Raw genomic sequence first — 10,000 nt, 5'->3', positions numbered from 1 at the left:
AATAGCTCACGTTATAATATTCGGCGGTAATGAAAGGTAATTGCGTTGCGAGCGAACGGTGTGCTTCGGCGAGAGGGTTTGGCAGGCGGCTGGGAAATAAAGCTGCAGTTAGAAGTGCACTCTCTGCAGGACTATCAGCTCTAAATAAAGCACAGCGTATGTGTCAATCATCTGTAGGACACGTATGGAGTATGTGTATGAGTGTTTCAGAGTGTGTGCATCTGTTTCCAAAAAAAACGCTCATCATTGACAGCCAATGGTTTAGTGCTCTGGACTGTTTTTCGGCTCTGAGAGCCAAAAGAGATGTAGAGAGTACATTTGATTAGGATCTCATGCAAGGCCCAGACGTATTGAGGAAATATTGCTCTATTTTTGTCTGCAGTGTTTTTTTAATCATCACATTATGCAATGTTTTGCATGTTTCATCGCTCAAACTATCACCTGTGTGTATGAGAAGCAGAAAAAACGGGGGTGGGGCTAAATATACACTATATGGACACCTGACTTTTCCAGCCGTATGTGGATCTTAACCAAACAAAGATGGAGGCACACAGTTGTATAGGATCTTTGTATTTTCACTTCAGTTGAACTAAGACACATTTACAGCATTTAGCTGTTGCTTTTATCCAGAGCGACACATTAATCAGTTATACAGCTGAGCAATTGAAGGTTAAGGGCCTTGCTCAAGGGCCCAGCAGTGGCAGCTTGGCAGTGCTGGGGTTGGAACCCATGACTTTCTGATTAGAAGACCAACATCTTATCCACAAGGCTTCCATATATCCTATCTAGATGGAGATCTTTACATGTGTTGGACTGGAAGATCTTTCACGATAGCGCTTAACCCTATTAAACAACTTATGCCTGACCGCACCCCAGGCCTCCTCACCTCACCTCCATCAGTACCTGACTTTACTGACACCCTTGTGGCTGAACGAATCTCCACAAATCCACAAAACTCTAGTGGAACATCTTCTCAGAAGAGTGGAGCTTATTATAACAGCAAATGTAGACTAGATGTGCAAATTGAACGACACATGAATCTTATGGTCAGGTGTCCACAAACTTTTGTCTATAAATTGCATGTTATACATGTCGTTTACATGTAATACCTCAGTAGAAAGCTAGGAGCAGAATAATAATGGAAGCTAGTCATGAGTCATTCCTGCTAGATGCTAGCATAAACATTTGGACTTGAGATCCATCGGAATCGTAAGACTTTATCTGAGATTCGTGAATACGGTCCGCTTAAGATGATCAAATCTACAGCTACGTTTTCTAGCAAACGGCTAGCCGTTTACTTACGTTTCTCCGACAATTAGCAAGAACCAGCATAAAGCTGTACAGTTCCCTGACACTACAGTATAGTGTTGTTTTGCAGTTCTGTTAGCAGGGTGTATGGTAAGTGGAGCTTCTCTAATGATCAGTAAACCTTGGAAAGCCTGGCGGTTTCTCGAGGCTACTGAGAATCGTTGCTTTGTAAATAGCAGCGAGTCCTTAAAGGAGCAGTTTGACTGTGTGAGGAGTGCCTCAGGGTGGAGTTCTAGGTGCGCTACATTTGATAAATCAATGTGGTCTCCAGTTTGGGAATGTTTTTCACATTTATTTAAAGCCGGATGCTCTTTTAAGCCAAACAGCCAAGTGTTTATAAACTCGGGTGATATTTACAGAAAGGCAGTGAAAAGCCTGTAGATATAATTCCCCAGAGGTGCAACTTTACCGCCAGAAGGCCAAAAGAAAGAAATTATATACATATTTACAATCACAAATACAAGATAATAATGATGGTGAAGGTACGGTGACGAAAATGATAGTGAGATTATGATGTATAACAATGATGATGACACGGTGATGATGGTTATGATGATGATGATGGTGAGGTAAAAATGATGAATATGGTGGTGATGGTGATAATGATGTACACTTTAGTGTCTCTTTAGCATCTCAGACATAAAATTTTCATGCAATTCCAGTTCAGTTAATTGAATCCCAATACTGTTAATTTCTTTTGAGCATTGTGATGGATATCACGCCTCCTTTATATTATTTACCACGCACCGCCCACTGCTAGCCCTGAATTAGCACCTGTCACACTTGGTTATAGCCAGGTGTCAATAAACACAATATTTCATGATATATAGCACATCAAATATTTTCTAAATATTGTCACTAACCATCTGTTCGGTTTCAGAGGCAGCAGCTCAGGCAGACAGCACTTCTGCTTAGCATTTGCATGAGATCAGGATAAAGGCTGTCACATTTCGAAGGCACCGTAAGACAGCTGTCATCTAGGGAACCTTATTTGGGCCTAATTTGAGCACATCGCATGTATCTTTCTCGACAAATACAATATAATTCTGTTCAGCAGACAGAGCTCCCCTGAGAACATGACGGACAGAAGAACTCTTCCTGAGAACTTCTCCATGTGATATCGCTGTGGTTTCGTTTAAAAGCTGTCTGGTGACACAGTAGTTTTTTTGTCATATTTGTACTAAAACCAGGGACACGTGCTTGGGGAGTTACTGTGATGGAAAATATTTATTTCAGCATTCACATTATTTTTAAGGCATCAGGCAGACGATCTTATCCAGAGCGTCTTAAATTTATATCCTACATACAACTGAGCAGCTAAGGGCCTTAATCAAGGGCCCAGGAATCACAGCATGGTGTTCCTGTGATTTAAACTTGTGACCTTTGGATCCAAAGTTTTGTTATCAATGTTGAAACAGTAGACACTTTTCTCTTTCTAAACATTGGCCTAATTAGCTGAAGCTCTTTGTTTTCGGTGTTACACAATTAGCTTTCCCCTGGTTCCTGGTTCAGAGCCTGCTCTCAGCTCCAGAATTCTCTCGGTGCTCTCTGTTGCTCAGTGGTGTTCCACAGGGGTTAGTTCTTGGCTCCCTTCCCTTCATTACTTACATGTTACCCATGGCTGCTATGATGCAGTGTCACACATTTTTGACAGTGTGGAATCCACCACATTCCTGCCACCATCATGTAATTTGTGACACAATTTTATGGGTGAACACTAACTTCGGGACAATTTCATTGTTGGCTATAAGTGCTTTATTTCTTGATGTCAGGACCTGTCAGTAAAAATGCAAAGGTTTATCATCAAACCATTCCGGTACACTAGAAGTCTCCTTGGGGCTGAGTTTCCAGTTTCTCTTTCATAGCTTTGCTAAAGGGTTTACATTAGTTTTTCACATTTTAGGCTAAACCAACTAGCCTAGCTGACTATATTCACCAAAAGGGCATTATGACCTCCTCCCAAAACAGTCCTGATCCATCAAGCATTAACAGCCTTAACGTCTTCAGCGATTTGAGCTACAGGAGTTTGTTTATTAATCAATGAGCCTCAGCCGCCAATGAGGGTGTCGCCGGTTCACCACTGTTCCTTCCTTGGAGCACTTTTAATAGACACTGACCACTGCAGACCAGGAACATCCCACAAGAGCTGCAGTTTTCGAGATGCTCTGACCCAGTCGTCTAGACGTCACAATTTGTCAAACTCGTCAAATCCTTACGCTCGCCCATTTTTAAAAAAATATGAGTATTTGAACTGTTCGCGTACCTCGACTGTATGCGCGCACAGTTAACGCGGGAGGTCACATCACGTACGTGTCAATATGTCGAAAATACACGTTATTTTTAACCGGAATATTGGAACTTGTATTCATACATGCCGAATTTTGCTGTAGACTCCTGTTTTTTTGGAGTCTGATTGGTCAGGAGCGCTATTTATTTTTAAAATAAATTTATTTCTGACCAAAAAATGGCTGCAGCAGCACTTTTTCCACGTGGCCACATTCTGCGCATCTGGCAGCCTCTTCCCATAGGAGTACATTAAAAAACGAGCAAAGTCAACTGAGGACACACACACACACACACACACACACACACACACACACACACACACACACACACACACATAAAACCTACTTTATCCTACTTAATCATTTATTCATCTGTTTTTCTTCATAATAACATCTGTATTTTCTAAGGTTTTAGGACAATAGTCTCTGATGCAGGTAAGGAGGCCTGGGGGGCTTGAAAGGTTAATTCCAAAGGTGTTCATAAAGTTTTTAGCTTGATAGCAGGAGATCTTGCACCAAATCTAACCTATGGAAAGCATACCATAGATTATCTTCATGAAGGTGACTTTGTGTACAGGTTCAGTGAAGGGGAAATGCATGCTAGCACATCCAGAGACATCCTACCCAATTTGTTTGGAGAAGAACCACATATGGCTGGAAAACCTTTGCCATAGTCACATGATAAATATCACCGGGTTTCTCACTGATTTGAAGAAACAAGTCATTTTTGATCAGATCTGACATCAAGCAGAACACAGCTTGTTGGGCCAACAGGGAAAATAATGTCAGATTAGAACAGATGGCACACGTCCCTCTCTCATTCATCAGCTCCGTACTTTCCGCACCTGATTATTGCATCAGTCCATTCATTCGAGCGCTGACTTATGAGCCGTGGCCGTCTGGCTGAGCCGGTGTTGGCACGGCCCTGCCCTGACCTTCAGCCTCCGCTGTGCCACCCGACACCCTCGACACTGACGGACATGTGTTAATTACCACAGGTGTGACTTTCCGTAGCACAACACGCCGACTCGGCTCGATGGGTCTGCGCATGGACTTCAGCGCACGCATGCACACAGAGGAGCTTTTTATTTAGACCTCGGCTCAGGTCACGCTGCTTTTCTTTTCTTACACAATCCTCTTTATTCTCATTCGCCCCAAACATGCGAACACTTCGAGGTCAGCTTCCAAATACACCCCACCCCCCTCCACCCCCCTGTGTGCTGGTGTCAAGCGTTCAGAGGAAAGCTGGAACAAACGCTTCTATCTATCTATCTATCTATCTATCTGTCTGTCTGTCTGTCTGTCTGTCTGTCTGTCTGTCTGTCTGTCTGTCTGTCTGTCTGGCTGGCTGGCCATATTTCCCTGTGTATTTAACTCTCTGCTGCTTTCTATCTGTTTTTCTTTATCTGCCAAAATGTATTTTTTTTCTGTCTGTTTTGGTCTCTCATTATCCATCTTCATTTCTTTCACTTTTTCCATCTGTCTCCCTCTCTCCTTTTCCTCAGGTTCCTCAGTGCCTCTGTATCTCTCTCTCTCTCTCTCTCTCTCTCTCTCTCTCTCTCTCTCTCTCTCTCTCTCTCTCTCTCTCTCCATGTGTATCTATCTCTGTCACGTTCCTTCTCTTATTCTCATTCTGTTTTAGTCTTTCATTATCTGTCCTCCTTTTTTCATATTTCCATCTCTCTCTCTCTCTCTCTCTCTCTCTCTCTCTCTCTCTCTCTCTCTCTCTCTCTCTCTCTCTTTCTTTCTTTTTTTTCCATCTCAATGTTTCTCTCTGTCTGTTTTTCTGTCTCTTTCATTCTCTCTCTCTCTCTCTCTCTCTCTCTCTCTCTCTCTCTCTCTCTCTCTCTCTCTCTCTCTCTCTCTCTCACACACACACACACACCTTTCCTGTCTGTACTGCACCCATACGTTCCTGTCGATATTTCTTACCTCTGTGTAAGTACCAGTGAACCCAATCATTATAATACAGCTGTGACACAGAGGCAGAGGTCAGGGATAATATTTGCCCTCTCGTTCACCCTCAGTGTGTGTTTTCCCTTTTTTCAGTTGCCTCCTCCCCCTGCTCTCGAAGACGCGTTTGCATATAGCCACATTCAAAACAGTACAACGTGAACAGGCCTCAATGCAAAGCTCACAGAAAAACTTAAAAGCGTTTCTGGATTACTGGTTACACTGGTGATGTTGAGCTGCGTTACTGTTTCCAATCTTTTAATTCATTCATCAAAACAAAAAATTGGTGTTGTATTTTTATAATTTTTTTGCCAAAAGATGCACACGTGCTGAAGCACCACAGGAACTTACCGTCTTTGCGGTGGTACGTGATCTCCACTTTCCTCTCCTCCGAGCCGAGCAGAGCCTGCGCTATCTGCGTGACCGCGTGCCGCTTGGTCAGCTGCCCGTGCAGGAAGTCACACGTGCACGGCTTCTGCATGATGTCCGGCCGTGAGAAACCCGTCATCTCGCAGAAGCCGTCGTTGCAGAAGATGATGGCGCAGTTTTGCACGCGTGCGTTCGCTATCACGAACTTCTTATCTGTGTGTGCAGACAGGACAAAACTAATATTATTATTAGTATTAACCCCACACATAGTCCAGTCCACAGTCCATTTAATCCACACATAGTCCAGCCCATAGTCTATTAACCCCACACATAGTCCATTACCCCACACATAGTCCAGCCCACAGTCTATTAACCCCACACATAGTCCAGTCCACAGTCTATAGTCCACTCTACACTGTGTACCATCTTAAGGTAATTATAACTGTATAGAATTCACAGCATATCACATTATTACATTCATACTGCACATTTATACATCTTCTTATTTACTTTATACACACACACACACACACACACACACACACACACACACAGATCGATCTCTTCATCATAGCACCTGCTATGGTGGATTTATTTATTAGGCCGCAAGTAAACACTTTTTGTCCTCAAAGTCGACGTGTTAGAAGCAGGAAAAATGGGCGAGCGTAAGGATTTGACAAATTGTGACGTCTAGACGTCTGGGTCAGAACATCTTTAAAAACTGCTCAAACAGCTGAAGAAATTCATGCTGCTGATGCTCGATGGGTCACGATATGTATATATATATTCTTCGGGTACTTGGTTAACAGCTTCTGAATGTTTTTCGCTGCTCTGAGACTTTATATTTATTTATGTACTTTATTATTTATATTTGTATATTTATTTGCACTTGTCAATTTGCATAATTGCTACAATTTGCACTGGTAGATAAAATCGTTTCATTTCGTAGCTGTGTATCTGTTCTATGCAATGACAATAAAGTTATATCAATCTGTCTGTCTGTCTGTACACACACACACACACACACACACACACACACACACACACACACACACACACACACACAGTGCATTGCTGTGTATCTGTTTTATGCAATGACAATATAGTTATATCAATCTGTCTGTCTGTCTGTCTGTCTGTCTGTCTGTCTGAAGAAGCCTATAGTCTATATACTGCATACATATACACTGTATACACACACTACACTGTACACACACACACACACACACACACACACTGCATTTCGTTACTGTGTATCTGTACTATGCATTGGCAACAAGTCTGTCTGAAATGCATTTTATAACAAAACCAAACAAAACAAAAAACATTAATCATTCACACACAATAACCTGGTGATCTTAGCGCTCTTTTATATCAGAGTTAAACCGGTCACGTGTAACAGACACGCCGCCTCTCACGCGCTTTAATTCAGCGCCGCAAGTCGCGTGTCGGAGGTTCGCGTGCGCGTGGCGGCGTTCTGCATTCGTCAAAAACCGCGCGCTGAACGCAAGAAGTCCACCAGCGTTTCTTCCCCACACCGCGTGACAGCGTGAAGCGTGGGGACACCGGAGGCGCGTGAAACACCGAGGTGGATCAAAACTAACTCATACGCGCGGCTTCAAACATGACAAACCTCAACAAGACCGTAAAATAGCCCTTGGTACCGATTAGAGGTCATGTGTATGTGCACGCGCCGCAGGACGCCGGCTGTGCGGGACACAAACACAAAAACATAAACACACACAAAACACACACAAAACACACATTGCTGCGGAACGGAAACGTAGTGTGACACTTACTCTGACCCTCGAATTTGCGAATAATGATCCCGAGGAAGGTGTTTTGCGGCGCGACGTGACCCCGCCGCACCGGCATGATGAAGATGAAGATGGTGATGAAGATCCAAATCCAAAGAGTTTGTGTGTGTGTGTGTTAGTTGGTTAGTGTTTACGAGGTCGCAAAGTCGTCATTCGTTCCGCGAGGAATGTGTGTGTGTCGTCCTTTGCGCGCGCGCGCGTCCACCGATCTCTTTCGCGTGCCGTTCTAACGCAGCGCGCGCTTGGTGGAAGCGTCGAAACGGTGCGCGCGGCGCACGTCGAGTCCGCACGCGCCGCTCTCATGACGGCGCCGACGCGCGCGCACTCTCTCTCTCTCTCTCTCTCTCTCTCTTTTTTTTTTTTTGCGCCGCTCTCCCGGTAGCACGAGCGCGGAGCCGAAGGCTGACGACCGGTGACGTCTGATCCTCGGTAGGTGCGCGAGGAAACCGTATCTGAGACACGACGAGCGTCCGGCAGCCTGGAGCACGTGGGTCGTTTCTCTTTTTTTTTCTTCTTCTTCTTTGGTGCTTCCTTCGGGCGTATCGGTGACAAACTGAGAGGAAAAAACGGAGCGGATTTGTGGTTGGTTGGAGTCGGACAGTGCTTGAGAACTTAAAGAGCTCCTAGAATAAAATCTGATACAATCATGCGATGTTCAGAGGAAACCAGACTCCCAGAACCCCGAGGAGAACACTCAGGAGAACATCATCGAGAGTTTGTGAGAACTTACAGAGCTCCTAGAACAAAATCTGTCACAATCATACTCTATAAAAAGAAGACCTGACACCCATAACCCTGAGGAGAACATACCTGAGAGCTTGTAAGAACTTACAGAGCTCCTAGAACAAAATCCGATACAATCATGCAGTATTTATGATAAAGGTAAAACCTGACTCCCAGATCCCTAAGAAAACAATTAGGAGAACCTGACACTCAGAACCTTGAGGAGAACATTCAGCAGAACATCCTCAAGGGTTTCTAAAAACTTACAGAGCTCCTACAACAAAATTTGAAACAATCATGCAACGTTCAGAGGAAACTTGACTCCCAGAACCCTGGAGAGAGCATTCCAGAGAGTTTGTGAGAACTTACAGATTCCCTACAACAAATTCTGATACAATCATGCAGCGTTCACGATAAAGAGGAAATCGGACTCCCACAACCCTGAGGAGAACATTTAGTAGACCATCCCCAAGAATTTGTGAGAACTTACAGAGTCCCTACAACAAAATCTGATATAACCATGCCGCTTTTATGATAAAAAGGGAACCTGACACCCAGAACCCTGAGGAGAACCTTCAGCAGAACATCCCCAAAAGTCTGTGAGAACTTACAAAGTTCTTAGAACAAAATCTGATTTAACCCTTCAGCATACAGAGGAAACCTGACACCCAGAACCTTGAGTAAAACATCCAGGAGAACATCCCTGAGAGTTTCTGAGAACTTTCAGAGCTCTTAGTACAACATCTGATACAATCATGCAGCATGCATTATAAAGAGGAAACCTGATACCCAGAACCCTGAGGAGAACATCCAGGAGAACATCCTAGTGAGTTCATGAGAACTTAAAGAGCTCCAAGAACAAAATCTGATAAAATTATTTTTTAATCAATTGACTGATGTAATCAATTCATCAGCATTTATGATAAAGAGGGAACCTGACTGCCAGAACCCTAAGGAGAACATTCAGGAGAAATGCTCTTGTCATTATCCTTGGTGCAGGTGATGGTGGATTTAGAGCTGACCCCAGGATGGGTGCAACTCAAGACCCCCCCGAAATGATGCCAGTTCAGTACAGGACATGGTTCGATCCTGTGCTTTTGTATGGAGCTTCACATGTTCTTCCTGTGTGAGGTTCCTCCAGGTTCTTCAGTTTCTTTTGGTTCTCCAGTTGGTATTTCATACTGTACAACTTCATTATACTGTAAACATGCCGGAAGGTGAATCAGGCAACGGACTTGGTGATCATACACCGGATTCACCAACGATGCTCTCTAAAGCTTCTGGGTTTTGGAGAAAGCAAAATCTCCTAACTAGAACCTTTAAGTTTCCTACAAAAAGGGACAAATGAATGTCCTCATTATGGATCTGGATTTCCCAGGAGTCCTCTTAGGCTCCGCTCTTCATAAATAATGCAACAAAGTCATTGGTTTAAAAATTGAAATGATGATCATTAAAGAATCGTTCAAGAACTCGGTCAGGAACTGTTTCAGGACCTTTGCTGACCTCAAAGAATTTATTTATACGGTTGTATGAGTGTCAGTCATC

At 43.6% G+C, this 10,000-nt stretch overlaps 1 protein-coding gene across 11 annotated transcripts in view; it reads right to left on the bottom strand.

Annotated features, from left to right (window-relative positions):
- LOC310716829 (potassium channel, voltage gated eag related subfamily H, member 7) overlaps positions 1–8,287 on the bottom strand; it is a 60,946-nt gene extending 52,659 nt beyond the window's left edge. For 7 of the 11 annotated variants that reach the window (XM_083524330.1, XM_083524334.1, XM_083524333.1 and 4 more), the window contains exons 1-2: positions 7,715–8,233; positions 5,898–6,128 (exon numbers count right to left, since the gene is read on the bottom strand). In XM_083524330.1, coding sequence (XP_083380456.1) covers positions 5,898–6,128; positions 7,715–7,790 — 307 coding nt within the window. In that variant the 5' untranslated portion in view covers positions 7,791–8,233. Of the gene's footprint in view, positions 1–5,897; positions 6,129–7,714 lie in introns of all 11 variants that reach the window. The other 4 variants (XM_083524335.1, XM_083524332.1, XM_083524339.1 and 1 more) reach the window with 3 other exon arrangements.
- Positions 8,288–10,000: the final 1,713 nt, after the last annotated feature.

Source organism: Silurus aristotelis, assembly GCF_946808225.1.
Source record: "Silurus aristotelis genome assembly, chromosome: 2".
Lineage (NCBI taxonomy): Eukaryota > Metazoa > Chordata > Actinopteri > Siluriformes > Siluridae > Silurus > Silurus aristotelis.
The sequence above is the reverse complement of the archived record's forward strand: the minus strand, read 5'-3'. Positions and strand labels throughout refer to the sequence as shown.